This window comes from Staurois parvus, unplaced genomic scaffold (genome assembly GCF_062004578.1).
Source record: "Staurois parvus isolate SC_StPar_1 unplaced genomic scaffold, SC_StPar_1.0 ptg000818l, whole genome shotgun sequence".
In the NCBI taxonomy this organism is placed as follows: Eukaryota; Metazoa; Chordata; class Amphibia; order Anura; family Ranidae; genus Staurois; species Staurois parvus.
The window spans coordinates 11,521,188-11,544,220 of record NW_028318614.1 but is presented as its reverse complement, the minus strand read 5'-3'; the positions used below and the strand labels follow the sequence as shown (position 1 = coordinate 11,544,220).

General features: G+C 41.7%; 2 protein-coding genes across 6 annotated transcripts in view; one reads left to right on the top strand and one right to left on the bottom strand.

The window, feature by feature from the left end:
• The window catches only part of PRR33 (proline rich 33), a 39,003-nt gene extending 29,581 nt beyond the window's left edge, over positions 1–9,422 (top strand). For all 3 annotated transcript variants that reach the window (XM_089655065.1, XM_089655064.1, XM_089655067.1), the window contains one exon: positions 7,591–9,422. In XM_089655065.1, the coding sequence (XP_089511191.1) occupies positions 7,599–9,248 (1,650 nt within the window). In that variant the 5' untranslated portion in view covers positions 7,591–7,598 and the 3' untranslated portion in view covers positions 9,249–9,422. The remainder of the gene's footprint in view (positions 1–7,590) is intronic.
• LSP1 (lymphocyte specific protein 1) overlaps positions 1–23,033 on the bottom strand; it is a 156,757-nt gene that overhangs the window by 38,354 nt on the left and 95,370 nt on the right. For all 3 annotated transcript variants that reach the window (XM_089655069.1, XM_089655068.1, XM_089655070.1), the window contains exons 9-12: positions 20,701–20,835; positions 19,085–19,183; positions 18,929–19,003; positions 14,519–14,603 (exon numbers count right to left, since the gene is read on the bottom strand). In XM_089655069.1, the coding sequence (XP_089511195.1) occupies positions 14,523–14,603; positions 18,929–19,003; positions 19,085–19,183; positions 20,701–20,835 (390 nt within the window). In that variant the 3' untranslated portion in view covers positions 14,519–14,522. The remainder of the gene's footprint in view (positions 1–14,518; positions 14,604–18,928; positions 19,004–19,084; positions 19,184–20,700; positions 20,836–23,033) is intronic.

The window sequence follows — 23,033 nt, the reverse complement described above, 5'->3', positions numbered from 1 at the left end:
TGTCCCTATGCTGATCACATGCACTCTCCCATAAAAAAACCCCACCAAACCACCAAAAAACACCAAACTGAGCATGTGCAGTGTCTCCACACAATATGTCTTATCAGGAAATAAAGAGGGAGACACTGGAAGAAGGGGAGGATCAGAGAAGTCAGGATCAAACAGCGTTTAGCGATTAACCCCTTTGGTTCCAAAGTGAGTATGACAAGCATGCTTTACTGCATATACAGATTGATTTCACTGCTGTGGGTTTAGTAACACTTTAAAGTGGAATTTCAATCTCTCAATCAACATTAACTATTCAGGATGCTTATGCTGCCAGTATGAAGACAATATAATATACTTTCCTATCTATTTACTGTTTTAAACTGATTTTTACATTTCCTTAGTCACTTCCTAGTTTGCGTGCCTAGGCAAATGATGCCATACATCCCAGAAGTCTTCAAAAGGGGAGGAGGAGTTTTGCCAGCTAAGCAAACCCTCTTGCCTGCATGCCAGAGCTAAGGGCAGATGGATTCCAGGAAGTAAATGCTAGATGAATCACCTGCCCTTACTCAAAATGGCCACGGCCAGAAATGCTAGAGGGTGTTTTCTAAGTGATTTCTCAGCAAAATAAAGCAATGAGACATTAAAGAATGGGGGAGTTTGATTTGAATATTAAATGTGGATTAAATGGGGCTTGTGGTGCTCAAATACAGTGTAGTTCCGCTTTAAGTGATTAAAGTTACACTTCTAGATGTCACTCTTTACAGTTGTTACATTTGTAGAAGTTTCTATACTCTGTATAAATTGGTTCTAGCTCCTGTTATGATATACTCAGCTGTCTGCCTGTGTAGCATGGATGCCTGATCTTGTTAATAAAGCCCTCCATAACTACTCTGCCTCCCACACTACAAGACACAACAGGATCCACATTTGACTTTGCACTACTTCCATGCTTGGTCAGCCACAAGAAATCAGAATCCAGCAGGAGAGGTGGAGCGGAATATGCGAGTTATATATAGTGTGTACGAATGAGTGACATTCTGGGGGCTATCCCAGACAATCTGTGACTGTTGGCAACTATGTCATCCCCCACACCTATTACCTTTTTACCACCTCCACCTTCCTTTTAAGCTGTAAGCACCAAGAGCAGGACCCTCCTAATCCTTCTGTATTGTAACTGTACTGTCTCCCTTTATATTGTAAAATGCTGGGCAAACCGTTGGTGCTATATAAATGTGTACAATGAACTGTATATGCGACTATGTACTGTGTGTGATTGTAGACCTTCTCTTTAGTTCCCTTGTCTCCTCCTCCCATGCTCGTCTTTAGGACTTCTCCAGAACCTCCCCCATCTTTTGGAACTCCCTACCCAAATCTGTCCAATTATCTCCTACCATGTCCGCCTTTATTTGGTGAAGCTTATTCTGCCTCCACCTCCACACTGTACGTTGACTACCTCCATCTGCTCATCCCATAGTTGCCAACACTTAAAAAAAAATTTTAGGGACCCCTTTTTTAATTGTATGTCCAGAAAGCCAGTGATTCAGCCCGGGACAAAGACTGTCTGTGACAAATGTCAAAAATCTGTGAGCGTCCCGGACAATCTGTGACTGTTGGCAACTATGTCATCCCCCACACCTATTGCTTTTTTTTTTACCACCTCCACCTTCCTTTTAGGCTGTAAGCTCCAAGAGCAGGACCCACCTAATCCTTCTGTATTGTAACTGTACGGTCTCCCTATATATTGTAAAATGCTCTGCAAACTGTAGGTGCTATATAAATCCTGGATAATAATAATAATACATAGAAAAAGCATAATATGGGGGGGGGGGGGGGAGAATAAATTACAACCTGGCAATGTATGAAGATATGACCTATTGTTAAATTGGGCATCATTCCATGCCACTTGAGCACATTTAGCCACTTAAACAACAAAGATCTTAATTAAAACCTGTGCTTTGTTACTTGGAAGGAAGTGGAGCGAGTCATGAGTATTTCTCTTTCCTCCTAATGTCCAAGTAAAGCAGAAGGGCAACAAATGGCAGGTAAGTATAAGCTGCAGCAAGGACTGCCATTAAATATGCTTTGCCCTACAAAGCGCCTTATTATTATACAAGAAATTCATAACTATGACTTAATTTCCAATAACAAGTATTATACAAACAATATAACAATATACAATATAACTTGGTAAAAAAGGCAACAAAACACTTATCAGAGTATATATGGAGTGCCACCATAGGAATTATATAAGAAAGTAAATAGAACAACATTTTCTTTGAAATATGCTACAGGCTATTTCTCAAACAATAAAACTTTTTTAAATGGAAGCCATGTCTTGGATCGTGAGTAGAAAAAAAGCCTGGAACCTTGGTTTGGATTGTGGGCCATGACCCTTCTTATAGCCCACCACTAATTAGATCAGCCTGTCTCAACCTTTTCAGCACAGAGGGATCCTTGAAATACCTTTCAGGTTTTAAGGAACCTCTGCCAAAAAATCATTATATATACACCACACATGATATATCTCATGATACATTAGTGTGACGGTCAGTGGGAAGAATGTTTCTTACATTGGTGGTCATTGGGAAGAACTACCCCCCTACCAGTGGTTTATTTTAGGTTTTATGTTGCCCCAACATCCCCCCACCCCCACCTGGGAGAGCCTTCCACTACCCCAGCCCTCACCCCCCCCCCCCCGGCGATAGAGACACTCATCTTCACAGCTCCAGACATCCCTGGGAATGAGAGTGGGGCTCTACATACACCATCAAGCAGCCTGCAGCCTCTCTCGGATCCCACCTGCTTATCATGGCACGCGTGTCCCTTCTTTTGGAGGGAGGTGCTGCCCCAAATACACCCCTTCCCCCTACAGATAGATTAAAAAAAATCAATGGTGGCAGTGGGAACTTATCTGAGAGGCAGGAATTGCTCAATGAACCCTTAGCAACCTCTGGAGGAACTTTAGGGTTCCATGGTACCCTGGTTGAGATGGGCATAGTGTGTTACAGGGATATAATAGGAGAAATCGATCTTGTGACAGACTGAGCACTGACACACTGAATATTGTTTGAGAAGCCTTAAAAAATAACCTGCACAAAATGTTTGCAAATCACTGTATTCATTGACCAGTGCTGTAGAACCAGGGTGGATAAAAATCAATGATTTTTTTTTAAAAAATCAAAAAAAAAAAAGGATTTTTTTTATTTAAAACTGATTTTTTTTATTTAAATCGGATTTTTTTGAATAAAATGCTTTTTGAGGAAAATATATTACTATCCAAAGGTTATTCCATCATGAAATAAAGATTAGTTTTTTTAATTATGTAGAATAAGGCTGTATATGTTTAATTTTTTTGGTAAATAAATTCCATTAATCCATTCACAATGTCATGCTCTTCCAGGGGTTTTTGTAAGATTATTGGGCAGTTTCTCTGCCTACAAGATATTATCACAGATGATTGGTTTAACTTTTGCAGTTCTCAAAACTGAATTTGACTCAGCGGAGATCACATGCCTCTTCTTCACAGCAAAAATGTTATAACATGAACAGAGTTAAGAAAAAGACCTTAATCCTAACTTCTACAAACCTATGAATACAGAATCAACCCCTTCAGTGCTAAGTTTCAAGAAGTTCAATGAACAGAATAGAAACAATATTTTTCTGATTGTTTGGAGTGGAATAGATCTGCACAAGAAGAAAGTGAAACTAAGTGTGAGGAGGAAGGGGCTGACAGTCTAAGTTTGTTAAAATATATATATTCTGTTTAGCCAAATTAGTTAACAAACATGGATGTTTGTTTAAGAAAATAACATATGCTGGAATGTTATTGTTTCAGATGAATAAATCTATTTAAAATTGGTATTATTAAGGTAATGATTATTTTTCTCCTTCCTAAGTACAACAGAAAAGTTGTCCAAATATGAATGATTAACCTATTAAACTGGGGATAAAAAAACGAATATGAAAATCTTCATCTACTTGCATATTAAAGTTATACCAGCAAGAATTAGTCTATGTAGAAAACTAGGATTTAAATCAAGCCTGACTAGTGATTTAAATCAGTTTGATTTAAATCAAATCCACCCTGTGTAGAACACAGTTGGGTAGTATAAACACCTCATGAACCAATGATGAAAAAAGCAGCGCAAAAAAAATTATATATATTTAAAAAAAAACATACTAGCAGAGTAAAAATATAATACAAAATATAACACTGTAAATATACACAAATATTTAAATCATTTGACATAAGTCCATCAACTGAAAAATGAAAATTGTGATGAAGTGCAAAATCCTTATTGATCCACCGAAATTACCAAGTGAACAACGTAACGATGATGGAGTAAAGTGCACTCAGATATCACCACGTGCTCCAGAGGAAAACCTCCCCCAATTCAGTAGCACTCACCAGATGTCGTGGCCCATCCAAACCTGATAGGCAATAGCACTTATGATGAGTGCCAGGGTAGTACAGATCAATCAATCAACAAGCCCTTCATCAATTAGAGGCTGATATGATGGAGGGACATCCGCCAAACTATTACAGGTGAAACTCATATAATTAGAATATTGTGCAAAAGTTAATTTATTTCAGTAATGTAACTTAAAAAGGTGAAACTAATATATGAGATAGACTCATTACATGCAAAGCAAGATAGTTCAAGCTGTGATTTGTCATAATTGTGATGATTATGGCTTATAGCTCATGAAAACCCCAAATCCACAATCTCAGAAAATTAGAATATTGTGAAAAGGTGCAATATTCTAGGCTCAAAGTGTCCCACTCTAATCAGCCAATTAAGCCATAACACCTGCAAAGGGTTCCTGATCCTTTAAATGATCTCTCAGTCTGGTTCAGTAGGAATCACAATCATGGGAAAGACTGCTGACCTGACAGTTGTGCAGAAAACCATCATTGACACCCTCCATAAGGAGGGAAAGCCTCAAAAGAAAATTGCAAAAGAAGTTGGATGTTCCCAAAGTGCTGTATCAAAGCACAATAATAGAAAGTTATGTGGAAGGGAAAAGTGTGGAAGAAAAAGGTGCACAAGCAGCAGGGATGACCGCAGCCTGGAGAGGATTGTCAGGAAAAGGCCATTCAAAAGTGTTGGGGACTTTCACAAGGAGTAGATTGAGGCTGGAGTCAGTACATCAAGAGCCACCACACACAGACGGATCCTGGACATGGGCTTCAAATGTCGTATTCCTCTTGTGAAGCTGCTCCTGAACAACAAACAATATCAGAAGCGTTTTACCTGGGCTAAAGAAAAACAGACCTGGGCTGTTGCTCAGTGGTCCAAAGTCCTCTTTTCTGATGAGAGCAACTTTTGCATCTCATTTGGAAACCAAGGACCTAGAGCAGGGGCGGACTGACCATTTGGAAACTCGGGCACTGACTGAGAGCCCGGGGTCAGTAGGGCGCTCCATGAGATGCCCCTGGTACCTTTTTCATAGGCTTTTTTGAGTTTGGGCAAGGCCTATTGCCCGGGGTCCCCACGAGCTGTCAGTCCGCCCCTGACCCAGAGTATGGAGGAAGAATGGAGAGGCACGCACTGCAAGATGCTTGAAGTCCAGTGTGAAGTTTCCACAGTCTGTGTTGATTTGGGGAGCCATGTGATCTGCTGGTGTTGGTCCACTGTGCTTCATTAAGTCCCGGGTCAACGCAGCCATCTACCAGGAGATTTTGGAGCACTTCATGCTTCCTTCCGCAGACGAGCTTTATGGGGATGCGGACTTCGTTTTCCAGCAGGACTTGGCACCTGCCCACACTGCCAGAAGCACCAAAACCTGGTTCAAGGACCGTGGGATTACTGTGCTTGATTGGCCAGCAAACTCGCCTGACCTGAATCCCATAATCTATGGGGCATTGCCAGAGAAAGATGAGAGACATGAGACCAAACAATGCAGAAGAGCTGAAGGCCGCTATTGAAGCATCCTGGTCCTCCATAACACCTCAGCAGTGCCACAGGCTGATAGCTTCCATGCCACGCCGCATTGAGGCAGTAATTGCTGCAAAAGGGGACCAAACCACGTACTGAGTACATATGCATGCTTATACATTTCAGAGGTCCGATATTGTTCTATGTACAATCCTTGTTTTATTGATTGCATGTAATACTCTAATTTTCTGAGATTGTGGATTTGGGGTTTTCATGAGCTGTAAGCCATAATCATCACAATTCTGACAAATCACAGCTTGAACTATCTTGATTTGCATTTAATGAGTCTATCTCATATATTAGTTTCACCTTTTAAGTTGAATTACTGAAATAAATGAACTTTTGCACGATATTCTAATTTTTCGAGTTTCACCTGTATACTCCGTAATCAAGGAAAGATGTAAAAAGGAAACTCATAGCGTGAATGCAATAAAAACCATTTATTGGGTAGAAAGTATTGCACTCACATGAAATAAATGAAAGCATGCCAAAATATCCACAATAACTGTTACGGGTATCTGCATATCACATGAAGCGAGTGTCTCATCCGATCCTCCTCGCAGCACGCGAGTGATACGTCACTTCCGGCGGGGGATGTAAGATGGATGCCTCATTACAGAATACATCGTGTGGACCGACCCTGACACGTGTTTTGTCATCTGACTTTGATAAACTACTACTGAATTAGGGGAGGTTTTCCTTTGGAGCATGTGGTGATATCTGAATGCACTTTACTCCATCAATTATCATTATGTTGTTCACGTGGTGATTTCGGTGGATCAATAAGGACTTTGCACTTTTAATTTTTCAGTTTTTTTTTTTAATATATATAATTTTTTTTGCGCTGTTTTTATTCATCATTGGTTCATGATGTGATTATTGCATTATTCACTATTAGGGCAGCTGCATGCTTCCACATTTTCTGCACTCACTTATTGACTTAGGTGAGTGATTTATTATGCATTTTTTCAGGCGTTAGATGTTTTTTTCTTTCTTTATATATTTTTACATCTCATTTGTGTGGTGAATATATGGTTTATATATTGATTTTAGTTGGGTAGTATACTAAACATATGATTTTCACGGGTCACATCAATACATCTCAGAACTCTTGATCAGACATGATGGCAAATTTTGTCCAATACTCCATGCACCTCCTCAAACCAAAGGAAATCCTTGGCTGGGCATTCAGCAAATGATCATGTAAAAGGTACCCTGTGACAAGAGAGACTGCCAAACAATTGGATTCCTGAAAGATTGTGACACACTATACACATGCACACTCCTACCACTTCCATATCAGGCACCTTTGCTGAAAAATAATGAACAATACAGGTCAGGCAGGAAGATTCAACCCAGTCTATCATTTTTTTTTTTTACTGGAAATGGCTTAGAAGTATCTGTAAAGGTTGCATGACTGTTAACAGATATCTGATTATTTCCCAAAACTGGAACTGATGACATGTATATTTAGGGATTGTGTCCAACATACAGAAAGAGCTACCATCTAATGTGTATGGTAAGATTAAAATCAACAATTGTTAAAATCAAAAGGCCAGGCAGACAGTGAAAGGCAGCCATTGAATGAAGCACACTAGCTCATGTTTTTATATGACCAAACTTTTCTTTTCTAACACACACTTTTTTGTATTTCATTCAATAGGAGCCATAATGCTGCTGACAGTGACCCCCCTGGAGAATCCAGGACCTCCTTCTCCTGTGCCACCTCCAATAGCTCCTAAGCCAGGCAAAGACAATGCACGCCTACAACGCCTCATGCGGAAAGCTGCAAAGAAAAGTGGAGCACAACCTCTTCCAACACAATCCCCCAAGTCCTTCCGTTCAACTCTTTCTCCGGTTACTGAAGGTGACATAGAAAGCCCTGAACCTACTGCTGCACAGAAACACCTGCCTCCTCCTATTACGCTACCTCCTCGTTTTCAGATCCGGGGAGTTACCCACCGGGCATCGTCTCCTTACCCGAAACAACGGAGCTTCACCTTCACTGTGCCTGAGCAACACAGTTTGAACCAATATCTCAGCCCTAGTCCAACTCCTGACACACCTTCTCCTCGGCCTTCTGGATCTAGTACCCATGACAATCCTTTTCTATTCCCTTCAGGAGGTAGCACCTCTGACCATGCTTTGCTAAGAGTCAATGCCAATGCCAGTCCACGACCTTGCACACCAAAACATGTTACTTTTAACCCAACACCGAATATGCAGCCAGTAGTACCCCTTATCACCATTTCTGATCTCCCTGTTATTGTTGTGGCTGAAACAGAACCTGGACTTGATTTTCCAAACAAAGACGAAAATATAAATGAAAATGAGGGCAACACAAATGTCCCAAATACAGAAAGTGGTCATTCCACACTTAAGAGTCCAATGCCTAATCAGCAGAGGCCCATAAACACATCCATCAGTTGTAGTACAGTTAGTTCAGAAGACAACCCAGCAGCATTGCAAGTTGCACCCGCAACCTCAGTGGCAATGAATAAAACAGAGATATGCTTGATAGTCACAGACACTTTACCCAACACAATAACTCTTCCTTTAAGGCCAACTGATGTGAATCAGACCAACGCTCCAGCTCATACCACAGATGAAGGCCTTCCATTAGTTTCAGAAGTCAAAACCACAAGTCCTCCTCCTGAAGTTAAAAGTGTATCAAAACCTGTTAAAACTGAAACCGTAATCTCAGAAACCAACGTATCCACCTCTGCAAAACTTCCTAACTCAGAGGAAGGGAACATCTTAAAATCCCCAGAACGGCCAAAACCACCTCGGAAAAAGCCTGGTGGTGGATGGGCAAGGCTTATGAAGCACCTCGTGGTTGAGCCTGATGAGCCAACATTTCCTGAACCACAAAAGACAGAGGGGAAAGAGGGGAAAGAGGAGAAAACAGAAGAAGCCAAAGAAGCTGAAAAGGAGACTACACAACAAAGCAAAGGGCTTCGAGCCAACAAGATGTGGGATGCACTACTGTACCATATGGCCACATCCAGCAAGGGGCAAGAGAAGCCTGCACCAGCCGAAGGATCAACATCTGATGCAGCATCAGCACCAGCTCCCTCTCACCAGTTTCCTTTCCTGCGCTTCCGTTTACCCCTCCTTCTGCATCGACCTCGATTTGATGCGAGAAAACTAAAGGAGGCAGCAGCCCGACCACTGCGCAAAGTCACTGCCTTCTTCCACCGGCGAATCTCAGACAAAGCAAGAAGCACATTCAACAGGACAGCATCAGGCTGGAGCATTAAAGGAGAGGATGCTGAGCAGGAAAAAATAGGGGAGGATGCAGCAGAAGTAAAAAATGAGTAAATAAGGAAAATTATCTATCCAAGCCATTAATACACAATATTATACAGGCGTGTAGTGTTCCACTTGTGCCATTTACTCCCTACACGATTTTGTATACATATAAACAACATATGTAACCATGTATTGATGTGCTGTGTCGAAGTATTAAAGGGTCACTGAACATAAGTAACAAAATGGTTCATGTAATATAGTTCTTTAAATAACACTCAAGAATAAACACGTTTAAAGCCAAACTCCAGGCAAACACCGTAATACATAGCTGAAATACATAAATAAGCTAATTTACCAGCTAAAGGATTTGCAATGCTGTCAATCCAGTCCAGAGTCTGGTTGGTGACCTCACTTTCTATAATGTAGCAACATAGCTTGGTTACCTTCCTGCCTCCAAGCTTATGACCAGACAGTGAAGGGCGACAGCAGACAGTTCAGTTTCATAGGTACTCCACACATTCCCTATGGCTGAGGATGAGGATTGTGTTTAGTTTCAATACAGAAACCCTGAGGTTTAAGGGGATGATCAAGATCTCAATAGAAAATTGATGACCAAAAAAGATTTCATCTTTAATCTGACAACTCTCTCCCCGTGACCATCAATAATATGGAAAGTTATAGATAGGATTGGAGTATCTGTAAATGGAGCATACAGAAAGAAGGGGACCCACATGATATGTAATTATCGGACAAGAATTGATGGGTGACTAAATAATTACTCCTATATGGTCATCTATAACATTCATGCCCGGGTTATCTGGATGGCCACATATAGGAATACTTTTAGTAAGAATAGCAACTATACTATACTATTCTAATATTCATCTCCCATGCTTCTTTTGAGGAAGTAGACCATTGGTCTAAGAAACGCATTCAACAACACATATCTCCCAATCAGCAATTGCCAAAGTAATACTGAGCCAATTAACAGGATGATCATTATCATTTGGTGCACTTCTTATAGTATATATACATTTTATGTCATTGAGAAGGAATTTTATGCATTGCATATGCCAGCATAAAATATATTGCCAAAAGTATTAGGACGCCTGCCTTTACACACATGAGCTTTAATGTCATCCTAGTCTTAGTCCATAGGTTTCAATATTGAGTTGGCCCACCCTTTGCAGCTATAACAGCTTCATCGCTTCTGGGAAGGCTGTCCACAAGGTTTAGAAGTGTGTATATGGGAATGTTTGACCATTCTTCCAAAAGCACATGTGTGAGGTCAGGCACTAATGTCGGTTGAGAAGGCCTGGCTTGCGGTCTCTGATCTAATCCATCCCAAAGTTGTTCTATCAGGTTGAGGTCAGGACTCTCTTCAGGCCAATTGAGTTCCTCCACCCCAAACCCGCTCATCCATGTCTTTATGGATTTTGCTTTGTACACTGGCGCGTAGTCATGTTGGAACAGGAAGGGACCATCCCCAAACTGTTCCAACAAAGTTGGCAGCATACAATTGTCCAAAATGTCTTGGTATGCTGACACCTTAAGAGTTCCCTTAACCATGAAAAACAACCCCACACCATAATCCTCCCTCCATCAAACTTTACACTTGGCACAATGCAGTCAGGCAAATACCGTTCTCCTTGCAACCGCCAAACCCAGACATGCCCATCAGATTGCCAGACAGAGAAGCTTGATTTGTCACTCCAGTGTCCAGTGGCGACATGCTTTACACCACTTCACCCGGCGCTTTGCATTGCACTTAAATCCATTCCATGAACCTCTCTATGCACTGTTGTGCTAATCTGAAGGCCACATGAAGTTTGGAGGTCTTTAGCTATTGACTCTGCACACAGTTGGTGACTTCTGCGAACTGTGCGCTTCAGCATCCGCTGACCCCGCTCTGTCATATTACGTGACCTACCACTTGGTGGCTGAGTTGCTGTTGTTTCCAGTTGCTTCCATTTTGTTATAATACCACTAACGGTTGACTGTGGAATATTTAGTAGCAAGGAAATTTCATGGATAGATTTATTGCACAGGTGGCAACCTATCACGGTACCACACTTGAATTCACTGAGCTCCTGAGAGCGACCCATTCTTTCACAAATGTTTGTAGAAGCGGTCTGCATGCCTAGGTACTTGATTTTATACACCTGTGGCCATGGAGGTGATTGGAACATCTGAATCCAATGATTTGGAGGGGCGTCCCAATACTTTTGGCAATATAATGTATGTTATTTTAAGTCTAGCTATGAGGGGCGTTCAAGTAAAACCGGGACTTTTGAGTTTATATAATGAAAGAACAAATTTCAAGGAGTGAAAAATGCATTTAGTTTTCAACATACTCCCCTGCTACAGTTATACACTTATCCCAGCGTTTAACTAATGCCTGGAAAGCTTCGGCATAGAAAGATTTGTCAGTACGCCTAAACCATCCTAGGACAGCCTGCTTCACTTCATCAATGATTAAGTTCACCATTCGCAAGGAAATATTTGTCTCTTGTGCAATTTCATGACAGGGTATGCTTCGAATATCCAGGGTCAGGCATTCCATGAGCTGAATGTTCATAGGAATGACTGCTGTGGGCTGGGAACCACCACGGTCGGGATCGTCACTGATGGACATACAGCCATCTTTGAAATGCTTACACCATTCAAATGTCTTACTGCGGGTAAGCGTCTCATCACCAGACTGTGCTTGAAGTCTTCTTTAGATATGAGCAAGTTTTACACCTTCATTCACAAGAAACTGAATCACAACATGCTGTTCCAGCACGCACTAACACTGTTGTCTGCCATCTTGATTAACGGTCTGTGGACTGGCCCACAACATGTGCGCCATCTATCAGTAATAGGACACACTTGCCACTTACTACTGCGTGTAGTACCGCCACACTAGTATCCCTTTTTATACCTGTAAAATTGAAAGTCCCAGTTTGACTTGAACACCCCTGGTAATAAATATTTGATTGAGTGGAGTACCTACGAAAGTCCCTGCCTTGTTTCCAGTTTAGTGTTTCTAGGTAAAAATTAGGATGTGGGTACCAAATGCATTTGTAGGGTAATATATCTATACAAATGTAATTATTATTGTTGTGTTTAGTTATTTTAATGAATACATGACTGCACTATTTATAATTTTTTTGTATCTGTCTGGAGTTTTGGCTTTTAATCAGAATGCAAATAACTGGTAGTATGGGGGATGGAGAAAGGGGGAGGGGATGATATCCCCCAAGACCCATTTGTCTTCCTGCCAAGTTACTGATAACGTCAACTGTCATTTTATGCCTTCTTTAGTCTAAGATGGCAGCTAATGTAGCAGAAGAGGCTACACAACACAATTAGGTGAATTTCATATATTTCAGTTCTAGTACAGTCTTTTTTACACTTGTGAAAATTAGTAGGTGTTTAATATAACTTGCTCATTTTATGTTTTCAGGTCTTTTAATTTCCCACTTAATCTGCAGACATTAAACCTTATCTCTCTTTTTCTGTGCACTGCAGGTTCACAAGATGACAATGGGCAAATACCAAATGATTATAAGAGTGGGAATAAAAAAAAAAAATATTAGGAATGGAGAGAGTCTGATACATCAGCAAAATGTACAGGTGCATTGACAATCTGCTCTTTAGTGCAAAAAAATATTTTGCTAGTTGAGCTAAATTGTACCTGTCTCCTAGGAACAGTTGTCTTGCCAGCTGAATAAACATTCATGTCAAACTTTTTCAACACTCAAGGTACTGGTGACATCACTGAGGCAGACGCACAAAGTGTCCCAGGCCCCAGTGCACCTGTTAGCTCTAAAAGCAGGTGATGCACTACAGTACCCTGTGGCCAAGGGCCTAACTCACATTGGTGACCAGTCAAGGGCTGCTTGCATGTTACTCCAAAAGAATATTGCATCAAATCTTATTTGATGTTGAAATGAAGGGCTTCATAAAGGCTAAGCACTTGGGGTGGGTCATACACGTGATGATTTTTGGTGTAATTGTAAAAACAATTTTGCAGATAGCAGCACAGTAAAAGACTATCTCAAAGGCTATGGAGACTGGAAGATTTCACTCTTTGGATTAGAAGGCGGTTAATGTAGTAGAGTTCAGTTAACACTGTGCTGTACTGCCAAAATAAGTGTTAACCTTGGAGATCACCCAACGTGCACTACATGGTAGACCAGCATGTTGGTTGAAAAATGAATAGTTCAGTTATAATTGCTGAATGACAAGATCCCCCTTGTATGACCAAGTACAATGAAGATCTAATGTTTATATGTACAATTAAGGAACTGAACGCATGCATTTAGAAAGGTTAGTCCAGCCAAAACTGATATGACAGCATTTGCTAGATGCTGAAATTGAAATCTAGCTCTGGGCTCTCCCTGCAATCTGAAGCTGTCCCCCACAATATTTATTTTCTGCCACATCTGGGTTGAATGATGCCCAGCAGAGAGATCCACCTGTAAGTGCAGGGTGTCATGGCCCCACTCCCTAAGGGGTGTCACCACACTCACAATGAAAAGTTACAGTTCAGCGTAATCGATCATCGCATCAATGCCATCCTCTCCATTATCAAAGTCCACCTAGTACATGGAGGAGACATAGGAGGAAGAAGACTCTGCGTAACACATGACGAACCTGAAGACATCTGAAAAGGTCATTATAAAAGAGCAAAACATACATATTGGGGGAAGGCTTCTCAGGGACCACAGGGGAGGCAATATGCTGGCAGGTGGGCTGGGAATGGAGTTGGATCAACTCACAATTTCTGCAGGTAAGATTTCTGTACTGAGTGTTTACACCTGTTGTTGCCATTAAAGAGGAGTTTTACTCTACATTCTGGATTTTTAATTTGATATAGTAATATTATATAGGAAAAAATGAAATGACAGAAAATGCAAAGGTAGGACAAAACTCAGAAGTAGGCAGGAACAAGGTGATCTCACTGTTGGGGTACTCAAGATGTAAGAAGGCAGAGACAACCACTCTCCACTATGCCTAAAATACTGTATCAGTTTTGATTAGACTGGCTCTAAATGCATTGTCCAGCCCTCCAAAGTTTACTTCCATCATTTAAATGACATGGACACATCAATGCCAGATAACTCAAAGTGCACCTCCTATGGTGCTCAGCTGGTAGATAGGTTAGATGACCTCAAGGAACAGTTGGAATGCAGAAGTTACCCTTTCTTTGCAAGGACTGAAAGGACAAATAAATAAATGGAACACAAGAGGAAACAGAGAAAGTGAATGATATAATCTGATATAATCTGAATAAATATAAAAAGGAAGTAAAGAAAGACAAGAATGTAATGCCACTGGACATCTTTAATTACCTGATCAAGGCTCGTCCACTAAGATCTTCTCATATTTTCCATGTCCAACTGGAACAAACTTGTACTTTTTAGTGGGAGTCGCATTCTGCGGGAGAGAAAGAGTCAGAGGTCAATTCAGGAATAAGCGTTCTATTTTCTGTGAGCTAATATTAAGTCTTTTACGGAAGTCACAATTCCTGATTTGCCATTTAATGTAAGTCTGTTAGAGTCATTATGATTACTCCTGTAAGAAATTATATATATATAGCTTAGGACATGCATACATGTGTTTAATAAAATTGTCAGCTAACAAATGCCTTTGTTTGTATTCTAAGAACATTAGAATCTAAAGTCACTCTCAGCAGAATAGTAAGTTGGGGCCTATTCACATCTCTGTGGTGAGTTGCAGTGTACTGCCACATGCACGTTAACATGCTGCATGCCACATGTTATTGTGTGTTGCAATAAAGTGACCCTGTCTGCGCAGGATCATCAGTAGCCAAAAGTATACTTGTTAAAAAAAGAGGGAATACACTTCCATCAGCCTGTGCCTTGAAACGTTGCATTTCCCACCTTTTACAAGTATTCTGCACTTCTGGTGGGAGAAAACCTGTGTGTGATGGAAGAGCTGATCCATTTTGGTCGAATACTTGTTGGGAGCAGTGAAGCAGCATCATTTCAACACAAAGGCCACCAGAAAGGTGAGTATATTGCCTCTTCATTTAGCGGGTATGTTTTTGATACAATTGACAGTTGACTTTTTGCCACCTCAAAGCAGGAAATGCCTGAATAAGTACCTTCATAGCAAAGTATTATACAAAGAAAGCTGCAGATTTTATGTGATTGAGAATGATTTTTAAAATGAAGTTAACATGCTAAAGCTTATATGTGGTTTTACCGATTGGTTTTAACTCTCTTCTCAAGTTAGCACTTCTCAAGTTAGCAAACCAAGCCCAGTGTGTAGCCAGCATTCTCAGAACTGAGTTGCACAAGAACTGGAGAGCCAACAGCTTCCAGCTTCCTTTTTATTGAAAGCGAATATCCTCATAAATTATACTTGGCTTAGTCTAGAGAATGCCTAGTCAGCAACTGTAGGAAACCCATTACCTGAAATGTCTCCAGGGTAGGGAGCATTTTTTAGTTTATGAATAGAAGTGTATTTTCGGCTGTGGCTGGCAGTATTCAGCTACAAATAGTATCTAAGAGATTTTCCAGGAGGGACAGTTACCCTTCCCAAAGCTACTTTATGTGTAGCTGAAATACATAAACGTTTTGTACATTTATTAATATTAAAATGTATTTAAACACTAACATTGAAATTCTCTTATTTGCTCTCTTTTGGTCTGATTAATATATTTTGTTATATCTGTTCGAAAGATCCTGACAGAAGTCTAATGAGCTTCTAACTTCCTATAGTGAGCTGACAACTGAAATCTTAGTCAATGTTATCAACCCTGACTCCTCTCTGTGCACTACAGAACACCTCCCACTGTGTAATGGAGAAGAGGAAAGGAAAAGGTGATCTACCAGTCCTAACATACTTTGTAGGGCGACAGTGCTGATCCTTCACAGATACAGTACAGTGAGTGAGTGAGCCTTGTCACCCTAGGACAAGAAGCATGTTACTTATAGGATTACCAGGTTAAAATTAAAATTAAAAAAAAACCTCACAATGTAAGCACCGCATCTAAGAATTGGTAATCTGCAATATATTTCATTTATGGTCATCGGTTTAGATACACTTTAAAGCCCAACTACAGGCAACATTTTTTTTGTCCATATGACCACACTGCTTTGATCAACTGCTTGTTTTTTTCTAAGAGTGAGCACAAAGTTTATATTCACCTGATCTGCGGATCCTCCCAAAAACTGTGCTCCCCCATGGTCCAGTGGTGGACTGTTCCTGTCTATGGCACGAGCTGGAGTCAGGAACAGTCCATTTTCAAGATCGCTAGAGAGCAGGGGTGCCAGACTGGTCTTGTGCGGGGAGGATCGGAGGATCAGGCAAGTATATATTTTTGCTGTCCTCTCCCTTGGGGCTCGTTCACATTTGGCTGTTTTACCAACGCTTGCCAAACGCCCCTATAGCATTTGGCAAGCGTTGGTCTGGCGTTTGCGGAGTGTTTTTTAACGCCCGGCAAACGCTCCGCAAACGCCGCATGCGCGGTTTAGCGGCGGTTGCTAGGCGTTTGCCGAGCGTTAAAAATGCCCCACAAATGCCTATAATGCAGTTTGAATGGTGTTACCGCTCCGCAAAATGCCCCGCAACCGCGTTGCAACCGCACCGCAAACGTTTGCGGAGCGGCACCATAGACTAGAATAGGAGGCTTCAATGCCTCCTGACTCGACCAGAGGCGTCCGTTTTGCCGCGACGCAACTCGACGCAAACGCTCCCGTTAGAACAGCACCATGTGCTGTAATGTGCAGAATCAGCAGAGGCATTTGGGAAGCGGTAAAAACACTTCCCAAATGCCTCTCTGCCGCCTGCACACAACGCTAGTGTGAACGTAGCCTTAGAATAAAATGAGCAGTTAACAAAGACAAAAATTTCAAGATTGCCCAGCTATAAGTAAAATGAATGTATGTGATGATATTTGTTTTTTCTTCTTTATTCTAGTTCTACTGTATTTTCATGGCCAGGGCTAAAAAAAAAATGTGTAATGAAAAGAAATAATTTTCTTTTTTGTAATATTTTGGATTTGTATATGCTGCCAGCAGGTGGCACATTAAGCATGTTTTCCAAATGTTTTCTTCCCACTTGCTGAAAAGGTTTGTTGTTTAAAGTGCTCAGTAAATCAAGGTAAACTTTACATACAGAAGGAAATGAGTCACGCCAATGACAGGTAACACACACCTCTCAATTTTCTGAAATGAGAAATCGGGATGAAATATATAGTCTGAAGACACACTTTTTTCATGCAAAAAAAAATCTTCAGTTAAATCCTTTTGTGGGACTACATTTCCTTTAGACTGATTTTTTTGTAATAAGTTAGAACCCGGGTCAATGTAAAACAATGCTTTTAGTAGTTGAAGCTGAAGTCCAGGAATTATTTGTATTGCATACCTACATTGGTTTAGCTTGGCACAATGCAAGTATGCATTATTCATACATGAGGGTCCACTGGGGAACCTAGAAATCACTGCAGTAGTCAGTGCTACTACAGCGATAACCATGATCTTCCAGGTCAGATTCTATGCAAGCAGCTGCCCCACTGCATACTGACTCACTCGGCACGGTCTTCAGTCACATTGTATTCAATGAATGCAAGGCATTCTCTGACTGGATGAGAAGTGACATCATGATCTCCACCTTATCCAATCAGAGCATGCCTTGTATTCACTAAAACGAAAATACAAGGTGTTCTATGAATGGCAGCAGTGCTGAGCAAGGGACTCCCTGTGATCACTGTACAGGGGCAGCTGCTTGCATAGAACATGAGCATGAACCAAAAGATCACGGCTATTTCTGTAGTAACACCAACTACTACAGTAATTTCCAGCTTCCCCAGCAGCCCATCTGATAGACGTACTGCATACTTATTTTGTGCCAAGCTAGACCAATGTAAATATGTGACACAAATAATTCCTGGAGTTAAAATTTTAGTACATTTTATCATAGAGGTCTACACATCAGACCAGAAAGGGAGACAACTGGGAAGGAACAGAGGAACCTGGTTTTAAAAGCGGAAAACGTCCCAAGTTATGGACAATTGGAAGCTAAGAGTAAGATCAAAGCTGTCAGCGGCACTTTTCTTCGAGCAAATCATATCTCCCTGAGTAAAATTGGGGTAACTTACTTTAAAGTGAACCAGTGTCTTACCCATGCAGTGCAAAGCAACAGGTTGGTGTGTACCCCCAAGAGCACATACTCAGATTTCCTTCACTTCTCGCTACTCTATTTAGCCATGGGGAGCAAAGGAAATCCTGTGCACATAACAGCATGCGACCCACGTGGCAATGTTGGTGAATGGGGTGTGAAAGAAAGGTAACTATGAGCTGGGAATAGAAAAATATAATTCATGGGCAAACCACAGGTTTTATTTATTACAGGTACTTATACAGCACCATCAATTTACACATTTATATTGTACATTCACATCAGTCCCTGCCCTCAAGGAGATTACAATCTAAAGTCCCTAACTCACATTCATACACATACTAAGACCAATTTAGACAGGAGTAAATTAACCTACCAAGCACGTCTTTAAAGTGTAGGAGGAAACCGGAGTACCAGAGGAAACACACGCAGACATGGGGAGAACATGCAAATTGCAGGCAGGTGGTGCCATGGTTGGGATTAGAACCAACAACCCTAGTGCCGCTAGGCAGAAGTGCTCACAACTTTGCCACTGCGCTCACTTTACCAAGACTTTGTAGGTATCAAGAAACCAAAAAAATAGCCTTTTCATTGCAAAGATATTTTAATGTCACCTTATTATTTTGTCCTGACTTGGAGCCCTGTTCCCACAAGCTCTTCTTGCTCAATACTTCTCCTGGCGTCACTTCCTGCAACCAGAAATCACAACTTATAAAGGTGTCACTTTTTCCACATGGCAAAGCACATTTGCAGGGAGTACGTTAGCTTACTGAGAGTTTTGGAGGGGATGCCTGGTCATCTGGTTCTGGCTTTCCTTTACCCCATTGATTAATCATGTCTGACACACCAATGTTGATGCCCTCTGTATCCTGTTTAACAAACAATACATACAATGTGCAAGAAGTTATTACCACAGCAAATTAAACGAGCAGCCAACATTTGAAAATAAACATAATATGTACAGGAAATAGAGATGACATAGGAGTCTTATTTTATAACAGGTTTTGTCAAACAGAAAGCACATTATTTATTAGATGGTAAGGAGAGCATATGAACATTGTTAGGCCCCCTTGCACATGGGGTATCTAGCACCCGTACGTCCCATCTTGGCGTTCTGGCCTGCCCAGGAGGGACAGGTGCAACATTCAGCTCCACTGCCTGCAACCTATCAAAGTTCATGGCAGGCTGCGGCTCGGCTGGGAGCTCCACTGCCAGCAACCCGCCAAAGTTTATGACAGACTGCAGCTCAGCAGGGAGCTCCACTGCCTGCAACCCGGCAAAGTTTATGGCAGGGAGCTCCACTGCCAGCAACCCGTCAAAGCTTATGGCAGACTGCGGCTCGGCAGGGAGCTCCACTGCTTGCAACCCATCAAAGTTCATGGCAGACCGCGGCTCAGTAGGGAGCTCCACTGCATACAACCCATCAACTTTCATGGCAGACTGCGGTTTGGCAGGGAGCTCCACTGCCTGCAACCCATCAAAGTTCATGGCAGACTGCGGCTCGACAGGGATAAACTCTGTACTAAACTCTGCACAGAATGGACCTTACATTTGAGGCACTATGCTAAGTGCTCTGAAGTCTTCTGCAAGTGTCTAATTAGTGTCAGTGTTGGTCCAGCTCCACCAACCCTCACCCACCTACATAATCTCCTATGTTACCTGCAGCTAGCTTTGAGTTGCCATTGCTGACCCTAGTCAGCAACTTATCTGGCTGTCACGTTGATCCAATGACTTCTATACATTCTGGGTCAATAACACAGAACAAGCTTTAGCCTGGGTTCACATATATGCAGGTCGGTATATCACATGTGATTCGCACAGGAAATGCACCGCATTCCTAAATGCAAATCACATGCAACTTGTGTGCGGTGCAATTGGAGCCATACATTTTGTATGGCTCTAAATCGCACCTCATCCGCACCAAAAAGGTGCAGGACCCTTTTTTGGGTCTGCACTAGAATCGAATCGCATGGGTATTCACACCTATGTGATCCGATTCTGCACATTGCACCGCGTTTTGTGGACCTTAACTTAAACATACACACCCACAGCAGTTCGCTGCGATTCTGATGCGGTGCAGAATTCGCACAGAAACCGCAGCGAATTCCGCACCGCATCAGTGCAAACCAGGGGTGAAGCAAGTAAAAGGTGAGTGGAGTCAGAACTCCATAACTGCATATTTGTTATAAGTCATTGACACAAAGAACTGAAGCCATTGTATCAGCATAAGAAGCCAGGCACCTAGCATTTTCAACTGAGGTCAGCAAGACAGCTTCCATACTTCTCTCAGAACAGGTTGTGTTAGGAAACATCTGGAGAAGCATTTGAAGTATGGACTATAAATGAAGCAGGGAGTACATGTTTATACACTACATAGATGTCATACCTTGCAAGGGGATGTCTTGGAGGCTGCAGTGACATCTCCAGCCTCCCATCGGTTCTTTATGTTCGATACAGCATCTGCAGGGTTTAGCATCTCTAAAGATGGCGTCCGAACTAAGCGGCCTGGTTTGCCAGATGTCTACGGAACAAGGAGAGAAAAGAACAAGAAGGGAATCAGCAAATATTAAAATATGTGTAAAAGCAGCAGGATGGTAATAAAATATAACACTGAAAATCTCAGGAAAGCAACAACCATGGAGGTCTAGTATACAGGTATGTGAGTATACCAGTGTCAGCTAACCTCCGTGTGTGTCCAAGGACCAAATGAGCCCACCTAAAGCGATGATGATATCTCTTTATTATTGTAGAAATTTGATGAGGTCTGCTTCATCCCATGCTGTAATAACAAATGTTGTATGCAGAACACAGCACTGTTACACAAGCACTGCCCTCTGGAGAGCAGTCTGCAGTGGATCGCTTTTATGCAGGCCATAGACGGGGAGAAAACCAGCCGATGTTTCGGCCAAAAAAAAAAAATTGGCCGATTTTCGGATCGTTAGTGGGGTAATCAGTCGGCCGTTTTTTGTGATTTTGACACTTTTTTTTTTTATCGGTCATGTTGGGGGAAAAAAAAATAAAAAAATCGGCCAATTTTATCCTTCAGCCGATTTTCGCAGCAATGATGGACAAATCAGCCGATCTTTTTACCGGTTTTAAAAAATGCGCATGAGCAGTGACCGGCAAGAAGGAGGAAAAGAAGAAATAGAATATGAATAAGAAGAAAAGAAAAAATAGAATATGAATAAGGAGAAGAAAAAGAATAGGAATAGCAAGAAGAAGAAAAAAAAGAATTTCAGTGAGATATTATATTTGACATTTAAAAGTAAAGCAACATTGTATCTATTTGTATCCGAATAGAAACATCTGTATCCGAAATGGATACAAATATATACAATGTTGCAACTTTTTCTTCTACTTCTTAATATTCTATTTCTTATTTTCTTCTTCTTATTCATATTCTATTTCCTCCTCTTATTAATATTCTATTTCCTCCTCTTATTCATATTCTATTTCCTCCTCTTATTCATATTCTATTTCCTCCTCTTATTCATATTCTATTTCTTCTTTTCTTATTCATATTCTATTTCTTCTGTCAAATATAATAGCTGAGCTCTCTGCAGGGACACCGCTATTATATTTGCCGGCTGTAGACGGGACGAAAATCTGCCGACTGTTTTTTACCAATGGTGGTAACGTCAGCCGACTGAACGACCGATTTTTTCATTTTTCTAAAAAAAACAAAAACGTCCGGTTTTCTCCCCATCTATGGCCTGCATTAGAGGGCATTTGACAGGTGGTGGGGAAGTAATATGTCACCAGCTGTTTAAATCCCTTAGCCATAGACCTAGATTACATTTGCAGTTCAAAAGGTGGTAAAACAGACAGTTCAGCAGCATTTTGTCACCTCAACTGTCACCCCCTCCCCTTCCCAAGGTGCAAAGACAGCATCATGCATCATGTTGCATCAAAGATCATCCTCTCCATCATGGTTAGTGGGCAGAGCCATCCTCCAAATGCAACCCATTCAATTGAAGGGGCCTTGCCCCAAACACATGCTTTGAGAGGTTAAAACAGGTGATGAGGAGGAGACATACCACTTGATCACTGCCTGTCAAATGCCCTCTGTAAAGCAATCTATTGTGGATCACTCCTCACGGGGGTACCACAAATGCATAAAAACCCTTAGGCCTCATGCACAATGGGTGTTTAGCACAAGCACATGAGGCTCTAGGGCTTTAGCTGCAGCAGGGGGGGGGGGGCACAGGTGCACCATCCAGTCCAGTAGCCTATGGAAGTCTGACAGCTATTGTGGCCGGACAGTGCACCTAGTGGTACGTATGTTTAGGTATGAACAGGAGCCAGGCGCTGTGTAGTTTTGTGATAGAAATAATACACCTTGTATGGAGGTGTGCCTTTAATAAGTCATATGGTAAAACAATAATAAATAACCAGCCTGTGGCTTTAGGAAGCCAGGTTCCAAGATGGACGGCCCGTCCGCTCAGAGGGAAGCAGTGGAGTAGAATGCCTGTCAGTGCAGGGACCACGTTTACCCGACGTCCCAGCGTCCTGGATGACGTCACCACGATGTGGAGAGTCTTTGTCAAGTCTCTTGACTTGACAAAGCGCATGCGCGCGAAACATGTTGTCCCAGCAACCGGCCTCTTCCTTCTAAAGCTGCGGCTCCAGCAAGAGTTCCCCCCCTCCGTCTCTCCACATCGTGGTGACGTCATCCAGGACGCTGGGACGTCGGGTAAACGTGGTCCCTGCACTGACAGG